The following is a 20,961-nucleotide window of genomic DNA, read 5'->3' as shown; positions in this document are numbered from 1 at the left end:
CTTGACACGGCTGGAAACCAGAGAACTTTTCGTTCACGTATTATTTCAGTTTGTGTTTGAAGTTATTGTTTAGATCAGTGGGTGGCGCGTTAATATAGAAAGATAGATGTAATTGTCACAGAATAGTACAATGGACAACCGAAAGAAATACGCAAAGAAATGAACAGAACTTACACTTTTATTCAAAGACAATAATTACACTGAAGTCACTGTGATTTCTGATCTACATCTACATTCTACATCTACATTTATACTCCGCAAGCCACCCAACGGTGTGTGGCGGAGGGCACTTTACGTGCCACTGTCATTATCTCCCTTTCCTGTTCCAGTCGCGTATGGTTCGCGGGAAGAACGACTGTCTGAAAGCCTCTGTGCGCGCTCTAATCTCTCTAATTTTACATTCGTGATCTCCTCGGGAGGTATAAGTAGGGGGAAGCAATATATTCGATACCTCATCCAGAAACGCACCCTCTCGAAACCTGGCGAGCAAGCTACACCGCGATGCAGAGCGCCTCTCTTGCAGAGTCTGCCACTTGAGTTTGTTAAACATCTCCGTAACGCTATCACGGTTACCAAATAACCCTGTGACGAAACGCGCTGCTCTTCTTTGGATCTTCTCTATCTCCTCCGTCAACCCGATCTGGTACGGATCCCACACTGATGAGCAATACTCAAGTATAGGTCGAACGAGTGTTTTGTAAGCCACCTCCTTTGTTGATGGACTACATTTTCTAAGGACTCTCCCAATGAATCTCAACCTGGTACCCGCCTTACCAACAATTAATTTTATATGATCATTCCACTTCAAATCGTTCCGCACGCATACTCCCAGATATTTTACAGAAGTAACTGCTACCAGTGTTTGTTCCGCTATCATATAATCATACAATAAAGGATCCTTCTTTCTATGTATTCGCAATACATTACATTTGTCTATGTTAAGGGTCAGTTGCCACTCCCTGCACCAAGTGCCTATCCGCTGCAGATCTTCCTGCATTTCGCTACAATTTTCTAATGCTGCAACTTCTCTGTATACTACAGCATCATCCGCGAAAAGCCGCATGGAACTTCCGACACTATCTACTAGGTCATTTATATATATTCCCTGGTCAGTACGCAAAGCGGGAATGAGTCTTAATATGGTATGTGATCACCACAGATGGCAATGCATGCTCTGCCATGTATGTTCTCACGCAGGCCACTAGACTGTTAAAGGAGTTCTTGTGACAGGGCGATCCATTCCTCCACGAGTGCAGTTGAAAACTGCTGTATGGTCGTTGGTGCAAGTGGACGTGTTGCAGTGCATCACCCCAACGCATCCCACACCAGCTCGTTAGGATTTAAGTCGCGGGAACGACTATCCAGCAGCTGTTTTTTTTTTTTTTTTAATTCATTGGATTTTGGGTCATGCACATGCAGCCATATCAACAGTAGAATATCAATTATGACGATACGAACGTAAGGACAACAGCCAGTCTCCGAGCGGAGAAAATCTTCGACCCGGCCAGGAGTCGTGGCGACTTCAGTTTAATTTTTGTCTGTTAATCAAACTGCGATTTCTGTTCGTCTCACTGCGTATTTCTTTTTATTACCTTCTGCAGTATATGGCAGCAGTTCTTTCTATGTATGGCGCAAGTTCGATCGAGTTATGTTACTTGATAGTGACAGATAATGAAAAAGTTACTTTCGCCCTTAAGTTACGTACACCAGGTTATTTGTTAACGTTACTGTTGTTTCCAAGCTGCAACTTATATTTGTCAACAAACCTGACAAGTGAGTAAATGCACTGTAACTCTGTCCTCAGTAATCCCACCCGTTTAAAGGGCTGCGTACAAGAGGTTCTAGAGTGGACACTACATATTGTCCTTATACGCTTAGATGCAACAAACACTTCCATCCTCAACGATAAGTTATACGAGAATACGATGGAACAAGACATTATTGAATGAATGTTGTTTGGTAGTAAGTTTAGGCACAGGCATTTGTCGTGAAACCTGAAAACTATTTAGTCATTCAGCGCGAAACTAACTTGTCCCCACCCCTCTCCCTTAGCTCCGATTGTAAAGTGTGCCATCAAACTGAGGATTCTCAAAGTGTTTCCTTAAAGAGAAAGTTTGGAAACCCCTGCTGTACTGGCAATAAAAACTGCAGGGGTTGGAAACACAATAATCACACGTCCCACGACCATACACTGAGGTGACAAGAGTCAAGGGATAGCGATATGTACGTATGTAAAAGGCGGTAGTATCGCGTGCACAAGGTATAAAAGGACAGAGAACTGGCGGAGCTAACATTTGCACTTAGGTGATTGATGTCAAAAGGTGCCGACATGATTATGACCACACGACGGAAATTAACAGCTGAATGGTAGCTGAGGCTAGGTGGTGGGAAATTCCATTTCGGAAATCGTTAGGGAATTCAGTATTCTGGGATTTGCAGTGCCAAGTGTGTGCGAAGAATACCAAATTTCAAGCCATACCTGTAACCAAGGATAACGCAAAGGTCGAGGACCGACAGCATCGGTATTTGCGTAGAGTTGTCAGTGCTAACAGACAAGCAACACTACTTGATACAACCGCAGAAATCAACGTGGGACGTACGACGAACGTATCCGTTAGGACACTGCGGTGAAATTTGGTGTTAATGGGGTGTGGCAGCAGACGACAGACGCGAGTACCTTTGGTAGCAGCACGACATCGCCTTCAGTGCCTCTCCTGGGCTCCTCATCAGACATCGATTGGATCTTAGACGGCTGGAAAACCGTTGCCTGGTCAGATGAGTCACGATTTCAGTTGGTAAGAACTGATGTTAGGGTTCGAGCGTGGCGCAGACCCCATGAAGCCATGGACCCAGGGTATCAACAAGACACTGTGCAAGCTGGTGGTGGTTCCATAATGGTGTGAGTTGTATTTGCGTGGAACGGACTGGGCCTTGTGGTCCAACTGAACCAACCACTGACTGGAAACGGTAATGTTCGCCTACGTGGAGACCACTTGCAGCCATTCATGGTTGGAATTTTTATAGAAAACAATGCGTCACGTCACGTGGCCACATTTGTTCGCGATTGGTTTGAAGAACATTCTGGGAAATTCGAACGAATGATTTCGTCGCCAAAATCACCCTACATGAATCGCACTGAACACTTCCGGGACATAATCGAGAGGTAGTTCGTGTACAAAATCCTTTCCTGGCAACACTTTAGCATTTATGGACGGCTACAGAGGCAGAATGGCTCGTTATTTCTGCTAGGGATTACCAACGATTTGTTGAGTCCATGCCACGTCCAGTTGCTGCACTTTTTATTTTTGAGTCATCAGTCTCCTGACTGGTTTGGTGCAGCCCGCCACGAATTTCTCTCCTGTGTCAACCTCTTCATCTCAGAGTAGCACTTGCAACCTACGTCCACAATTACTTGCTGGATGTATTCCAATATCTGTCTTTATCTACAGTTCTTACCATCTACAGCTCCCTCTAGTACCATGGAAGTCATTCTCTGATGTCTTAACAGATGTCCTATCATCCTGCCCCTTCTCCCTGACAGTCTGGAACCGCGCGACCGCTACGGTCGCAGGTTCGAATCCTGCCTCGGGCATGGATGTGTGTGATGTCCTTAGGTTAGTTAGGTTCAAGTAGTTCTAAGTTCTAGAGGACTGATGACCTCACAAGTTAAGTCTCACAGTGCTCAGAGCCATTGGAACCTTCTCCTTGTCTGTGTTTTCCACATGTTAATTTCCTCTCCGATTCTGCCCAGAAACCCGCTATTCGTTACCTTATCAGTCCATCTAATTTTCAACATTCGTCTGTAGCACCATATCTCAAATGCTTCGATTCTCTTCTGTTCTGGTTTTCCAACAGTCCATGTTTCACGTCCATACAATGCCGTGCTCCAAACGTGCTTTCTCAGAAATTTCTTCCTCAAATCAAGGCCTATGTTTAACGCTAATAGAATTCTTTTGGCCAAGAATGCCGATGCTAGTCTGCTTCTGATGTCCTCCTTGCTCCATCCCTATTTTTCACAGAATTTAAAACATCTTGCACCATTTTACATTGTCGAACGCTTTTTCCACGTCGATAAATCCTATTAACATGTCTCGATTTTTCTTTAAATTTGCTTCCGTTATCAACAGCAACGTCAGAATTGATTCTGTGGTGACTTTATCTTTCCTAAAGCCAAACCGATCGTCATCTAACACACTCTCATTTTTATTTTCCATTTTTCTGTATTTTTTTCATGTAAGTAACTTGGATGCATGGACTGTTAAGCTGATTGTGCGATAATTCTCGCACTTGTCAGCTCTTGCAGTCTTCGGAATTTTGTGGATGATATTTTTCGAAAATCGGATGGTATGTCGTCAGATTCATACTCTCTACACACCAACATGAATAGTCGTTTTATTGCCACTTTCCGCAATGTTTTTAGGAATTCTGAGGGAACGTTCTACATCTACATCTACATTTATACTCCGCAAGCCACCCAACGGTGTGTGGCGGAGGGCACTTTACGTGCCACTGTCATTACCTCCTTTTCCTGTTCCAGTCGCGTATGGTTCGCGGGAAGAACGACTGTCGGAAAGCCTCCGTGCGCGCTCGAATCTCTCTAATTTTACATTCGTGATCTCCTCGGGAGGTATAAGTAGGGGGAAACAATATATTCGATACCTCATCCAGAAACGCACCCTCTCGAAACTTGGACAGCAAGCTACACCGCGATGCAGAGCGCCTCTCTTACAGTCTGCCACTTGAGTTTGCTAAACATCTCCGTAACGCTATCACGCTTACCAAATAACCCTGTGACGAAACGTGCCGCTCTTCTTTGGATCTTCTCTGTCTCCTCTGTCAACCCGACCTGGTACGGATCCCACACTGATGAGCAATACTCAAGTATAGGTCGAACGAGTGTTCTGTAAGCCACTTCCTTTGTTGATTGACTACATTTTCTAAGGACTCTCCCAATGAATCTCAACCTAGCACCCGCCTTACCAACAATTAATTTTATATGACCATTCCACTTCAAATCGTTCCGTACGCATAATCCCAGATATTTTACAGAAGTAACTGCTACCAGTGTTTGTTCCGCTATCATATAATCAAACAATAAAGGATCCTTCTTTCTATGTATTCGCAATACATTACATTTGTTATCTATCCCTTCTGCCTTACTTGATTTTCCCTCCTCCAAAGCTCTCTTACATTCTGATACTGATACTGGATCCCCTATCTCTTCTAAATCGACTCCTGTTTCTTCTTCTATCACAGCAAACAAATCTTCCCCCTCACAGAGGCTTTCAGTGTACTCTTTCCACCTATCAGCCCTCTCCTCTGCATTTATTTTCACCGAAGGTTGTTTTGACGTTCCTGTATGCTGTGTCAGTCCTTCCTACAATCACTTTTTTTTTATTTCTTCACATTTATCATACAGACATTTCATCTTAGTTTCACTACACTTTCTTTTTATTTCATTCCTCAGCGACTTATATTTCTGTATTCCTGAATTTCCCTGAACATTTTTGTGCTTCCTTCTTTCATCGATCAGTTGAAGTATTTGTCCTGTTACTCACGGTTTCTTCGCAGTTACCTTGTTTGTACCCATGTTTTCCTTTCCTACTTCTATGATTGGCCGTTTTAGAGATGTCCAGTTCTCTTCAACTGTACTGCCTACAGAGCTGTTCCTCACTGTTGTGTTTACAGCATTAGAGAACTTCAAGCGTATCTAGTCATTCCTTAGTAATTCCGTTTCCCACTTCTTTGCGTATTGACTCTTCCTGACTAATCTCTTAAACTTCAGCCTACTCTTTATCACTACTACATTGTGATCTCAGTCTACATTTGCTCCTGGGTACACCTTCCAATCCAGTATCCGATTTCGGAATGTCTGTCTGACCATAATGTAAACTAACTGAAATCTTCCCGTATAATACGGCTTTTTCCAAGTATACCTCTTCCTCCTGTGATTCTTCAACAGAGTATTCGCTATCACTAGTTGAGATTTATTACAGAACTCAGTCTTTCTCCTCTCTCATTCCTTGTCCCAAGCCCATATTCTCTTGTAACCTCGTCTTATGCTCCTTCCCTTACTACTGCATTCCAGCCCCGAATGACTATTAGATTTTCATCTCCCTTTACATACTGTATTACCCTTTCAACGTCGTCATACACTTTCTCTATCTCTTCATCTTGAGCTTGCGACGTCGGCATGTGTACCAGAACTATCGTTATCTGTGTTGGTTTGTTGTCGATTGTGATAAGAACAACCCTATCACTGAACTGTTCACAGTAACACACTCTCTGCCATACCTTCCCATTGTAACGAATCCTACTCCCGTTATACCATTTTCTGCTGCTGATGATATTAGCCTATACTCATTTGACCATAAATCCTTGTCTTCTTTTCATTTCAATTCACTGACCCCTACTACATCTGGATTGAGCCTTTGCATTTCCCTTTTCAGATTTTTTAGCTTCCCTACCACATTCAATGGCAACGGTCTTGCCGCAGTGGATACACCGGTTCCCGTGAGATCACCGAAGTTAAGCGCTGTCGGGCGTGGTCGGTACTTGGATGAGTGACCATCCAGGCCGCCATGCGCTGTTGCCATTTTTCGGGGTGCACTCAGCCTCGTGATGCCAATTGAGGAGCTACTCGACCGAATAGTAGCGGCTTCGGTCAAGAATGCCATCATAACGACCAGGAGAGCGGTGTGCTGACCCCACGCCCCTCCTATCCGCATCCTCCACTGAGGATGACACGGCGGTCGGATGGTCCCGGTAGGCCACTCGTGGCCTGAAGACGGAGTGCTACCACATTCATACTACTGACATTCCACCTCCCGGCACGTAGAACGTTTTCCTTTCGTTGGTTATTCAATATTTTTCTCATGGTCACTTCCCCTTTAACAGTCCCGCCCCGGAGATTCGAATGGGGGACTATTCCAGAATCTTTTGCAATGGAGTGATCATCATGACACTTTTTCAATTACGGGCCACATGTCGTGTGGATACACGTTATGTGTATTTAATGCAGTGGTTTCCATTGCCTTCTGCATCCTCATGCTATTGGTCAGTGTTGATTTTTCCGCCTTTGGGGGCAGTTTTCCCACCCCAAGGACAAGAGTGTGCCCTGAAACTCTATCCGCTCTTCCGCCCTCTTTGACAAGGCCGTTGACAGAATTAGGGTGACTTCTTATGACGGAAGTCTTCAACCGTAAATTCCGATTATTAATCAAAATTTAAGCGGTTGTGGGTTTCGAACCGCACGTCGGGAAAAAGGAGGTCCTACATGACTGTAGGAGGTATCCCGTGACTTGTCATCTCAGTGCAGATCGCTCTTCGTACTGCCTTATACTGTAGATAGCAGTCGGCCAAGTTGGAACAGGCCTAAGGCCTAAACCCTAGTGGTGTTTACGTTTTACTCATGTCTCGGTAACATATAGAGTGTAACAAAAAGGTACTGCCAAACTCTCAGATACCATTTCTCACACGTAGCAGGAGAAATCATATTAAAGGGACATGTGTCTGGAAACCCTTCATTTCAATGTTAGAGCTCATTTTCTATACAGCTCATTTTCTACTTCTCTTCATAATCACAGTAAACATGAGAAATAGAGAGAAAGAGAATGTACTAGCATTACAGCAAACTCTTTGAATATGGAACATTTTACTGACTGAAATGTGCACAATTCCCTCTATTAGAATGATCCATGCATCAACCCGTCGTCGCACTGAATCCCTGTTGAGCTTATATATTCTCGGAGAACTGTATATTGTTTTGCAGCCTTCGGCAATATGATCACGAAGAGTCTGTACATCTTGTACCGGGGTTCCGTACACACGAGATTTCAAATGCATCCACAAAAGAAAGACTAGTGGGTTTATGTATGGAGAGCAAGGAGGAAAAGGAATTGGTCCGCCTCTACCTATCCGTCACGCGATGTGTTATTTAGAAGCACACGAACAGCAACTGAAATGAGGAGAAGATCCACCGTATATGAAGCATGTGTTTTGTCACACAGTTAAAGGCACATGTCGTAGCAGAACAGGTGAAGCATTCTTTAAGAAACCTTTGCACAGTCTCACGAAACAAGACGGAAATCAGCTTGTTGTTGTTGTGGTCTTCAGTCCTGAGACTGGTTTGATGCAGCTCTCCATGCTACTCTATCCTGTGCAAGCTTCTTCATCTCCCAGTATCTACTGCAGCCTACATCCTTCTGAGTCTGTTTAGTGTATTCATCTCTTGGTCTCCCTCTACGATTTTTACCCTTCGCGCTGCCCTCCAATACTAAATTGGTGATCCCTTGATGCCTCAGAATATGTCCTACCAATCGATCCCTTCTTCTAGTCAAGTTGTGCCACAAATTTTTCTCCCCAATTCTACTTAGTACCTCCTTATTAGTTATGTGATCCACCCATCTAATCTTTAGCATCCTTCTGCAGCACCACATTTCGAAAGCTTCTATTCTCTTTTTGTCTAAACTATTTATCGTCCACGTTTCACTTCCATACATGGCTACACTTCATAGAAATACTTTCAGAAATGACTTCCTGACACTTAAATCTATACTCGATGTTAACAAATTTCTCTTCTTCAGAAACGCTTTCCTTGCCATTGCCAGTCTACATTTTACATCCTCTCTACTTCCACCATCATCGGTTATTTTGCTCCCCAAATAGAAAAAACTCCTTTATTACTTTAAGTGTCTCATTTCCTAATCGAATACCCTCAGCATCAACCGATTTAATTCGACTACATTCAATTATCCTCGTTTTGCTTTTGTTGATGTTCATCTTATATCCTCCTTTTAGTACATTGTCTAAACCGTTCAGCTGCTCTTCCAGGTCCTTTGCTGTCTCTGACAGAATTACAATGTCATCGGCCAATCTCAGAGTTTTAATTTCTTCTCAACGGATTTTAATTCCTACTCCGAATTTTTCTTTTGTTTCCTTTGCTTCTTGCTCAATATACAGATTGAATAACATTGGGCAGAGGCTATAACCCTGTCTCACTCCCATCCCAACCACTGCTTCCCTTTCATGCCCCTCGACTCTTATAACTGCTATCTGGTTTCTGTACAAATTGTAAATGGCCTTTCGCTTCCTGTATCTTACCCCTGCCACCTTCAGAATTTGAAAGAAAGTATTCCAGTCAACATTGTCAAAAGCTTTCTCTAAGTATACAATTGCTAGAAACGTAGGTTTGCCTTTCCTTAATCTATTTTCTAAGATAAGTCGTAGGGTCAGTATTGCCTCACGTGTTCCAACATTTCTACGGAATCCAAACTGATCTTTCCTGAGGTCGGCTTCTACCAGTTTTTCCATTCATCTGTAGAGAATTCGTGTTAGTATTTTGCAGCCGTGGCTTATTAAACTGACAGTCCGATAATTTTCACATCTGTCAACACCTGCTTTCTTTGGGATTGGAATTATTATATTCTTCTTGACGTCTGAGGGTATTTCGCCTGTCTCATACATCTTGCTCACCATATGGCAGAGTTTTGTCAGGACTGGCTGTCCCAAAGGCCGTCAGTAGTTCTAATGGAATGTTGTCTACTCCCGGGGCCTTGTTTCGACTCTGGTCTTTCAGTGCTCTGTCAAACTCTTCATGCAGTATCATATCGCCCATTATATCTTCATCTACATCCTGTTCCATTTCCATAATATTGTCCTCAAGAACATCGCCCTTGTATAGACCCTCTATATACTCCTTTCACCTTTCTGCTTTCCCTTCTTTGCTTAGAACTGGGTTTCCATCTGAGCTCTTGATATTCATACAAGTTGTTCTCTTTTCTCCAAAGGCCTCCTTAATTTTCCCGTAGGCAGTATCTATCTTACCCCTAGTGATATACGCCTCTACATCCTTACATTTGTCCTCTAGCCATCCCTGCTGAGTCATTTTGCACTTCCTGTCGATCTCATTTTTGAGACGTTTGTATTCCTTTTTGCCTGCTTCATTTACTGAATTTTTCTTTTTTCTCCTTTCATCAATTAAATTCAGTATCTATTCTGTTACCCAAGGATTTCCACTAGCCCTCGTCTTTTTACCTACTTGATCCTCTGCTGCCTTCACTATTTCGTTTCTCAAAGCTACCCACTCTTCTTCTTCTAGTGTATTTCTTTCCTCCATTCTTGTCAATCGTTCCCTAATGCTCTCCCTGAAACTCTCTACAACCTCTGGTTCTGTCAGTTTATCCAGGTCCCACCTCCTTAAATTCCCACCTTTTTGCAGTTTCTTTAGTTTTAATCTACAGTTCATAACCAATAGATTGTGGTCAGAGTCCACATTTGCCTCTGGAAATGTCTTACAATTTAAAACCTGGTTCCTAAATCTCTGTCTTACCATTATATAATCTATCTGAAACCTTTTAGTATCTACAGGCTTCTTCCATGTACACAACCTTCTTTTATGATTCTTGAACCAAGTGTTAGCTATGATTAAGTTATGCTCTGTGCAAAATTGTACCAGGCGGCTTCCTCTTTCGTGCCTTATCCCAATTCCATATTCACTTACTACGTTTCATTCTCTTCCTTTTCCTACTATCGAATTCCAGTCACCCATGACTATTAAATTTTCGTCTCTCTTCACTATCTGAATAATTTCATTTATCTCATCATACATTTCATCACTCTCTTCGTCATTTGCGGAGGTAGTCGGCATATAAACTTGTACTACTGTGGTAGGCGGGGGATTCGTATTTATCTTGGCCACAATAATGCGTTCACTATGCTGTTTGTAGTAGCTTACCCGCATTCCTATTTTTTTATTCATTATTAAACCTACTCCTGCATTACCCCTATTTGACTTTGTATTTATAACCCTGTATTCGCCTGACCAAAGTCTTGTTCTTTCTGCCACCGAACTTCACTAATTCCCACTATATCTCACTTTAACCTATCCATCTGCCTTTTTAAATGCTCTTACCTACCTGCCCGATTAAGGGATCGGACATTCCACGCTCCGACCCGTAGAACACCAGTTTTCTTTCTCCTGATAACGACGTCCTCTTGAGTAGTCCCCGCCTGGAAATCCGAATGGGGGACTATTTTACCTCCGAAATATTTTACCCGACGCCATCATCATTTAACCACACAGTAAAGCTGCATGCCCTCGGGAAAAATTACGGCTGTAGTTTCCCCTTGCTTTCAGCCGTTCGCAGTACCAGTACAGCTAGGCCGTTTTTGTTAGTGTTACAAGGCCAGATCAGTCAATCATCCAGACTGTTCCCCTGCAACTACTGAAAAGGCTGCTGCCCCCCTTCAGGAACCACACGCTATAAATAAAGGAAAGGGAAAATTGAGAAATTTGTCTTAGTTATTGTAACATCCATCCTATGAGGTTTGACAGCCTCAGAGTTCTACCTGTTTTCACATCTGAGAATAGTAATCGCTGTAAGACGTTTTGAGTCCAATGACGGGACTATGCCAGCAGTATATGAACAATTTGCACCCCTTTTCTCAATCACGCTTCAGTGATGGAATCTACAAGCTGGAAAAGCATTAGACATCGCGTTGACACAGATGGGGGGCGCTCACCCGGAAGGACTGCTTGAGGCCGCCGTTGTCGGCGATGTTCTCGCCCTGCGTCATGCGGCCGTTGACGAAGAGGCCCACCTCGTCCAGCTTGTAGCGCGAGTACTGGTCGATGATGCACTGCGCGCGCTCGCGGAAGGCGCGCACCGTAGCGTTGTTCCACCACTGCATCATGTTGCCGTCCTTGTCGAACTGCCGGCCTGCAACACAGTTACTGCCGTCAGCCCGGCCACCAGGCTCACCAAGTACATCCAGGGAGTCAAACAGGTGTCGAATATTCTGTGAGGTGGTAGCACTCAGCGCGAGAGGAAAAACAGATTGAATAGAAGTGGGTCCGGAAACCGATACTTTCTGAGGTTTCATCTACATCTTCATCTATATGTACACGGATACTCTGCAGATTACATTTAAGTGACTGACAGAGGGTTCATCGAACCACCTTCCCAATAATTCTCTATTATGTAAAGTGTTTTTTTAAATAACCGCTACCAGTCACAAACTTTGTCAACTGTTGTATTACTTATTTATTTAGCGACATGTTTCGAGGTAAACCTCATCTTCTGGCTAAAGGACATTACAAAAAGAACTTGTAATGCCATTTAGCCTGAAGATGAGGGTTACCTCGAAACATGTAGACAGTCACAGTCGAAAAATAGTCAAAAGAGCTTCAAATTCTCTATTATTCCAATCTCGTACACCGCGCGGAAAAAAAGGACACCTATATCTTTCCGTGCGAGCTCTAATTTCGCTTATTTCATTATTATGATCGTTTCTCACTATGTAGGTCGGAGTCAACAAAATATTTTCGCATTCGGAGGAGAAAGTTGGTGATTGAAATTTCGTGAGGAGATTCCACCGCAACGAAAACCACCTTTTCTTTAATGGTGTCCACCCCAAATCCTGTATCATGTCCGTGATACTCTCTCACCCCTATTTCGCGATAGTACAAAACATGCTGCCCTTCTTTGAACTTTCTCGATGTAGTCGGTTAATCCTGTTTGGTAAGCAGCCCAGATCACGAAGCAGTACTCCAAAAGAGGACGGACAAGCGTAGTGTAGCCAATGTCTTAAGTAGATCTGTCCTGCCAATAAAACGCAGTTTTGGTTCTATTCCCCACAACATTTTTTATCTGTTCCTTCCAATTAAAGTTGTTCGTAATTGTAATTCCTAGGTATTTAGTTGAATTTACGGCCTTGAGATTTGACTGATTTATCGTGTAATAAAAGTTTAACAGATTCCTTTTAGGACTCATGTGGTTGACTTCAAACATTTCGTTATCTAGCGTCAATTGCCAATTCTTGCACCGTACAGATATCTTTTCTAAATCGTTTTGCAATTTGTTTTCATCTTCTGATGACTTTACTAGACGATAAAGGACAGCATCATCTTCAATAAACCTAACTCGGCTGCTCAGATTATCTCCCAAATCGTTTGCATAGATAAGCAACACAAAGGGCCTATAATACAACAACATACCTTGGGGAACGCCAGAAATCATTTCTGTTTTACTTGATGACTTTGCGTCAATTACTACCAACTGTGACCTCTCTGACAGGAAATCACGAATCCAGTCACATAACTAATTGTGAGACGATACTCCATAAGCACGCAGTTTTACTACAAGCCGCTTGTGTGGTACAGTATCAAAAGCCTTCTGGAAATTTAGAAATACGGAATCAATTTGAAATACCCTGTCAATAGCACTCAACACGTCGTGTGAGTAAAGAGCTAGTTGTATTTCACAAGAACGATAGACTATTCTCTTCGAGGCGATTCATAATGTTCCACCACAATATATCTTCCAAAATTCTGCTGCATATCGACGTTAATGACATGTGCCTGTAATTCAGTGGATTAACTCCTGCTGCCTTTCTTGAATATTGGTGTGACCTGTGGAACTTTCCAATCTTTGGGTGCGGATCTTTCGTCGAGCGAGCGGTTTTATATATGATTGTTAAATATGGAGCTGTTGCATCAGCATACTCTGAAAGGAGCCAAACTGGTTTACAGTCTGGACCGGAAGACTTGCTTTCGTTAAGTGATTTATTTTGCTTCACTACTCCGAGGATATCTATTTCTCCTTTACTCATGTTTCCAGCTGTTCTTGATTCGAATTCTATAATATTTGCTTCATTTTCTTTGGTGAAGGAATTTCGGGAGGCTGTTTGGCTGCTTTGGCAGCACTGTCTTCGGTAGTATTTCCATTGCTATCGAGCATAGAAAGCATTGATTGTTTCTTGCCGCTAGCATACTTTACGTACGACCAGAATCTGTTCGGATCTTCTGCCTGGTTTCGAGACAAAGTTTCGTTGTGGAAACTATTATAAGCATCTCGCACTGAAGTTCGCGCTAAATTTCGAGCTTCTGTAAAAGATCGGCAATCTTGGTTTCAGCGCTTGCTCATAGAAGGTATTTTAGTTATACATTAGTCTGGGCATTAGGTAGTTCGCAGCCAGTTGTGTGGTTCGAGTTGTGTTGTACTGTATTTTCAGTCACGTCGCTGTGTTACTGTACAGCAGTGTTATACGCAACACTTCGGTATTGCAGTGTCCTCCGGAAGTTACGGGACACAGCCTACTTGGAAGAACGACAAGTGGCCTACGACTGAGGCTGGACTACAGACATGGCGTACTGGACTCAAGAGTGTTAACGGCAAGCGCCAGCGCGAAGATGAAGAACGATACAGCAGAGAGGGTTGGGAGACGACGTCAGCCAACAGCACGCTGACTAGGACGTCACCACGACAGGAGCGGCATCTACACGAAGAGAATAAAAGCCGCGGCCGCATACTGGACCCGGAATAGAAGAGAGCACTAGAAGAGCCGTGACTTGTGATCCATATTAACTTGTGTGATTAACTTGCATGGACATTGTATATAGCGAAGGACACTGATTATTTGCTTGTCGCCAATTGCTTGCGATCCATCATGTAAAAACGGAAGTTAAGTATTGTGAATTTAATTACTGTAATAAACTCCATTAATATGATTTGCTCGTATATTGTCCAGCTATCCGAGGAAACAGCTTCCTAGACAGTGGGCAGGATCCCACAAAGAGCAATGCTAGGCATCCACCCTACGTCACACATTTATAATGACAGAAAATAAAAATGCGACAGCATCATGGACACGGTAATTTTATTGACAAATGAGGTGACACGTAGTTCGTCATTGCAAAAGTGAATGATAACAAATTCAGACCAAATGAAACAAACATGTCACATTAAAGACTGCCCAGACAACTGTATCAGTACACAATGTTGTCGTGAATCACAATAGAGCAGTTATTAGCAGTCTAACAACTTTATTACATAGTCACAGAACATACAATACAAGTCAAAGATACATTGTCCTAAGAGTAAACAAACAGTCTCTCACTTGCAAGAAGTACATCACTCTGTGACATCCTTCCCACCCTGGTCGACCTCCAAAGTTACGGCCAGCTGCACAGGACGACTAATGATGTGACCTTCTGGTGTCCGGAGTATTATCGTTCTTACCCTGCCGTCTCTTCCTGGTAGTACCTTTTCTATCCTGGCCTTCTTCCACATATGTCGCAGACGAAGGTCCTCTTGGATCAGCACGATGTCGCCAGGGCGAAAGGGGATGACTCGTCCCGATGGGCGTTTAACTTCATGGTAGTTCCGGAGCTCCAGTAGGTATTCTTTAACCCAACGGTTCCAAAAACTGTCACAGAGTCGCTGTCTCAGTTGGAATTCCTTTTTTAAATTCGTGCTCGCTAAAGGCTCTGGTCCCATCGGAATAGTCGTAAGTTTTTCTCCCGTCAGAAAATGGGATGGTGTGAGTGCATCACAATCATCTCCTGTTGTGATGGGCCTGGAGTTCACCGCGGCTTCAATACTGATCAAGGTGGTGTTCAGTTGTTCCTCAGTGAGCTTTGCGAGTCCCAATACCTTCCGTAGGCAACGCTTTATACTGCCCACCATTCTTTCCCACCATCCTCCCCACCAAGCCGCACGGGAGACAATGAATTTCCAAGTAATACCGTGGTGGGCGAGGAACTGATAAGATTTTGTGGTGGTTAATGCCTTCCAAAGTTGGGCTAGTTCCATATTCGTGGCGTGGAATGTTTTCGCGTTATCTGTATATATCGTGTGGGGTAGTCCGCGTCTTCCGGCGAATCGCTGAAGTGCCATAAGAAACTTGTCCGTTGACAAGTCTGTACAGAGTTCGAGGTGTACAGCTCGTGTGGTAGCACATGTGAAAAGAGTGATATATGACTTGTGCGTTTCCTTCCCCACTTTGATGAATAGTGGGCCAGCAAAGTCTATTCCGGTTATAGCAAATGGTTTGGCAGGTGAAACTCGTTCAGGTGGCAGCGGTGCTTCGATCTGTTGCCCTCGTGGATTCTTCAAGATCTTGCATGCGAGGCATGAGTGTAGGATTCTTTTGATGGCCTGACGAGCTCTAAGGATCCAAAATTCAGTTCGCAGTTCGGATAGTACAGAACGAACACCAAAGTGATGGAGGCGGATGTGTGTCTCTCGAATAACCAGTTGTGTGAAGTGGTGGGAACCGTCAAGGAGTACAGGATGTTTTTGTTCCCTATTTAGGCTAGTGCACTGCAGTCGACCTCCTAGACGTATCAGTCCATCTTCTAGGAGCGGATTGTATCGTGCGATTTTTTACTCTCTTGGCAGCGGTAAGTTATTCTGAAGTGCATGTAATTAGTTGGGGAAGGAATCTCTGTGGCCCACTCGAATCCAATACATTTTGGCAGCTGATAATTCGGTGGCTGTAAGTTCCCCTGAAGATTTATTCTTCTGACGAATGTTGTGTAGGAAACGGAGAGTCCATGCTGTGATACGAATGAGCTTCCAGTACGAGCTGAATTTAAGTAAGTTCAAAAGGCTGGTTGGCGTAGGTATCGACAAAACTTGGCTCTGGGTTTTCTTCCTCTTTTCTTCGGGAGGAAGTCGTACCATCGTTGCAGTATCGTTTGGCCAGCATTCCGGAGGGCGTGTAAGCCAAGGCGGCCCATGCCACCAAATGTCCAAAGAATTCATTTGGTAGCCGAGGAGTCCACGTGAGAGGTGGTCAGCAGGATTGTCTGGTCCTGGGCAGTGTTTCCATTGCGTGGGAGTCGTGTGTGTTTCTATCTCAGTTACCCGATTACAAACGAAGGTCTTCCATCTGTTAGGATCACAGCGAATCCAACTTAGTGTTATTGTAGAATCCGTCCACAATATCGCATGGGCAATTTTAAAGTCTGTTGCGCGGCAAAAGTAACACAATAGTCTGGTCCCAACTACTGCTGCTAAAAGTTCGAGTCGAGGCAAGTCACCTTCTTAATAGGAGCAAGTCTGTTCTTGCTACAGACTAAATGGGTTACGACGTAGACAGTACGAATGTACAAAGCTGCTCCATATGCCTTTTCGTGAGATGAGGCGTCAAAGACTATTCTCCACTTAGTGGTTCCGTATTTCTCCTTCCTCACTGCATGATGAGGGAGATAAAATAGGTCCTTTCCTGAGAGTGGGGTGGGAGCGACCTCTACTTGCCCCCTCGTAATGTAGTCTAGCATAAGATCGAAATACATTTGCTTAAATGTCTCTTGACGTTGAAATCTTTCCCTGAGGCGCTTGAATCGTTTTTCGGCGATAGGTCTGTTACTCGAAAGCACTTTATGTTGCATTTTGGGAAGTGTGACGACTGCTCGATGATCCTTTATAGAGAAAGATGCTCTAAACTCTTCAAGAAGTCTCGTATCCTTGTTGTTCACAGGTAGATCCTGATCGGCAGTAATCCCTATAGTTTTCAAGTCCCAAAAGCGTCTGAAATCATTGTCAGAGTGCAGAGGAGATCGGTCAGTCTGAGCAAAATTTACCACGGTTGCATGAACACAGGCTTGTGACTTGTTACCACTAAGTATCCAGCCAAACAGAGAAGGAACTAACACTAAGGTTTCAGAGGTGCGTATGGGCGAATTGTGCTTCGCTGTTGTTGTTGTTGTGGTCTTCAGTCCTGAGACTGGTTTGATGCAGCTCTCCATGCTACTCTATCCTGTGCAAGCTTCTTCATCTCCCAGTACCTACTGCAACCTACATCCTTCTGAATCTGCTTAGTATATTCATCTCTTGGTCTCCCCCTACGATTTTTACCCTCCACACTGCCCTCCAATACTAAATTGGTGATCCCTTGATGCCTCAGAACATGTCCTACCAACCGATCCCTTCTTCTGGTCAAGTTGTGCCACAAACTTCTCTTCTCCCCAATCCTATTCAATACTTCCTCATTAGTTATGTGATCTACCCATCTAATCTTCAGCATTCTTCTGTAGCACCACATTTCAAAAGCTTCTATTCTCTTCTTGTCTAAGCTATTTATCATCCACGTTTCACTTCCATACATGGCTACACTCCATACAAATACTTTCAGAAATGACTTCCTGACACTTAAATCTATACTCGATGTTAACAAATTTCTCTTCTTCAGAAACGCTTTCCTTGCCATTGCCAGTCTACATTTAATATCCTCTCTACTTCGACCATCATCAGTTATTTTGCTCCCCAAATAGCAAAACTCCTTTACTACTTTAAGTGTCTCATTTCCTAATCTAATTCCCTCTGCATCACCCGACTTAATTAGACTACATTCCATTATCCTAGTTTTGCTTTTGTTGATGTTCATCTTATATTCTCCCTTCAAGACACTATCCATTCCGTTCAACTGCTCTTCCAAGTCCTTTGCTGTCTCTGACAGAATTACAATGTCATCGGCGAACCTCAAAGTTTTTATTTCTTCTCCATGGATTTTAATACCTACTCCAAATTTTTCTTTTGTTTCCTTTACTGCTTGCTCAATATACAGATTTAATAACATCGGGGAGAGGCTACAACCCTGTCTTACTCCCTTCCCAACCACTGCTTCCCTTTCATGTCCCTCGACTCTTATAACTGCCATCTGCTTTCTGTACAAATTGTATATAGCCTTGCGCTCCCTGTATTTTACCCTTGCCGCCTTTAGAATTTGAAAGAGAGTATTCCAGTCAACATTGTCAAAAGCTTTCTCTAAGTCTACAAATGCTAGAAACGTAGGTTTGCCTTTCCTTAATCTTTCTTCTAAGATAAGTCGTAAGGTCAGTATTGCCTCACGTGTTCCAGTATTTCTACGGAATCCAAACTGATCTTCCCCGAGGTCGGCTTCTACTAGTTTTTCCATTCGTCTGTAAAGAATTCGTGTTAGTATTTTGCAGCTGTGGCTTATTAAACTGATTGTTCGATAATTTTCACATCTGTCAACACCTGCTTTCTTTGGGATTGGAATTATTATATTCTTCTTGAAGTCTGAGGGTATTTCGCCTGTTTCATACATTTTGCTCACCAGATGGTAGAGTTTTGTCAGGACTGGCTCTCCCAAGGCCGTCAGTAGTTCCAATGGAATGTTGTCTACTCCGGGGGCCTTATTTCGACTCAGGTCTTTCAGAGCTCTGTCAAACTCTTCACGCAGTATCGTATCTCCCATTTCATCTTCATCTACATCCTCTTCCATTTCCATAATATTGTCCTCAAGTGCATCGCCCTTGTATAGACCCTCTATATACTCCTTCCACCTTTCTGCTTTTCCTTCTTTGCTTAGAACTGGGTTTCCATCTGAGCTCTTGATGTTCATACAAGTGTTTCTCTTATCTCCAAAGGTCTCTTTAATTTTCCTGTAGGCAGTATCTATCTTACCCCTAGTGAGATAAGCCTCTACATCCTTACATTTGTCCTCTAGCCATCCCTGCTTAGCCATTTTGCACTTCCTGTCGATCTCATTTTTGAGACGTTTGTATTCTTTTTTGCCTGCTTCGCTTACTGCATTTTTATATTTTCTCCTTTCATCAATTAAATTCAATATTTCTTCTGTTACCCAAGGATTTCTACTACCCCTCGTCTTTTTACCTACTTGATCCTCTGCTGCCTTCACTACTTCATCCCTCAAAGCTACCCATTCTTCTTCTACTGTATTTCTTTCCCCCATTCCTGTCAATTGTTCCCTTATGCTCTCCCTGAAACTCTGTACAACCTCTGGTTCTTTCAGTTTATCCAGGTCCCATCTCCTTAAATTCCCACCTTTTTGCAGTTTCTTCAGTTTTAATCTACAGGTCAGAGTCCACATCTGCCCCTGGAAATGTCTTACAATTTAAAACCTGGTTCCTAAATCTCTGTCTTACCATTATATAATCTATCTGATACCGTTTAGTATCTCCAGGTTTCTTCCATGTATACAACCTTCTATCATGATTCTTAAACCAAGTGTTAGCTATGATTAAGTTGTGCTCTGTGCAAAATTCTATCAGGCGGCTTCCTCTTTCATTTCTTAGCCCCAATCCATATTCACCTACTACGTTTCCTTCTCTCCCTTTTCCTACACTCGAATTCCAGTCACCCATGACTATTAAATTTTCGTCTCCCTTCACTATCTGAATAATTTCTTTTATTTCATCATACATTTCTTCAATTTCTTCGTCATCTGCAGAGCTAGTTGGCATATAAACTTGTACTACTGTAGTAGGTGTGGGCTTCGTATCTATCTTGGCCACAATAATGCGTTCACTATGCTGTTTGTAGTAGCTTACCCGCATTCCTATTTTCCTATTCATTATTAAGCCTACTCCTGCATTACCCCTATTTGATTTTGTATTTATAACCCTATATTCACCTGACCAAAAGTCTTGTTCCTCCTGCCACCGAACTTCACTAATTCCCACTATATCTAACTTTAACCTATCCATTTCCCTTTTTAAATTTTCTAACCTACCTGCCCGATTAAGGGATCTGACATTCCACGCTCCGATCCGTAGAATGCCAGTTTTCTTTCTCCTGATAACGACATCCTCTTGAGTAGTCCCCGCCCGGAGATCCGAATGGGGGACTATTTTACCTCCGGAATATTTTACCCAAGAGGACGCCATCATCATTTAATCATACAGTATAGCTGCATGCCCTCGGGAAAGTTACGGCCGTAGTTTCCCCTTGCTTTCAGCCGTTCGCAGTACCAGCACAGCAAGGCCGTTTTGGTTATTGTTACAAGGCCAGATCAGTCAATCATCCAGACTGTTGCCCTTGCAACTACTGAAAAGGCTGCTGCCCCTCTTCAGGAACCACACGTTTGTCTGGCCTCTCAACAGATACCCCTCCGTTGTGGTTGCACCTACGGTACGGCTATCTGTATCGCTGAGGCACGCAAGCCTCCCCACCAACGGCAAGGTCCATGGTTCATGGGGAGGTGTGCTTCACTATCTTCCAATAAAAATCGCCTCCTACAAGAATCTCCACGGGAAGATCTTCTGTTGAATCGGTTTTCGGATCTGCTAGCTTAATCTTACGGGCATCTGGTAAACTCTTTATATGGTGTGGAACTGAAGGCTGGTGAGAAATAACGTGAGTACTTTCGAAGGCAGTAAGTGGCACTGAAGAATTCTGCCAAAGCCCCTTC

The 20,961-nt window shown here is 43.3% G+C and overlaps 1 protein-coding gene and 1 pseudogene across 1 annotated transcript in view; one reads left to right on the top strand and one right to left on the bottom strand.

The window, feature by feature from the left end:
• The window catches only part of LOC126175844 (neprilysin-1-like), a 664,937-nt gene that overhangs the window by 7,005 nt on the left and 636,971 nt on the right, over positions 1–20,961 (bottom strand). Inside the window, exon 12 of the mRNA XM_049922848.1 lies at positions 11,524–11,720. Coding sequence (XP_049778805.1) covers positions 11,524–11,720 — 197 coding nt within the window. The remainder of the gene's footprint in view (positions 1–11,523; positions 11,721–20,961) is intronic.
• LOC126177610 (5S ribosomal RNA) lies at positions 6,478–6,595 on the top strand (annotated as a pseudogene).

The sequence above is a fragment of the Schistocerca cancellata genome, chromosome 3 (assembly GCF_023864275.1).
Source record: "Schistocerca cancellata isolate TAMUIC-IGC-003103 chromosome 3, iqSchCanc2.1, whole genome shotgun sequence".
Lineage (NCBI taxonomy): Eukaryota > Metazoa > Arthropoda > Insecta > Orthoptera > Acrididae > Schistocerca > Schistocerca cancellata.
This window is presented reverse-complemented; position numbering and strand designations above follow the sequence as displayed.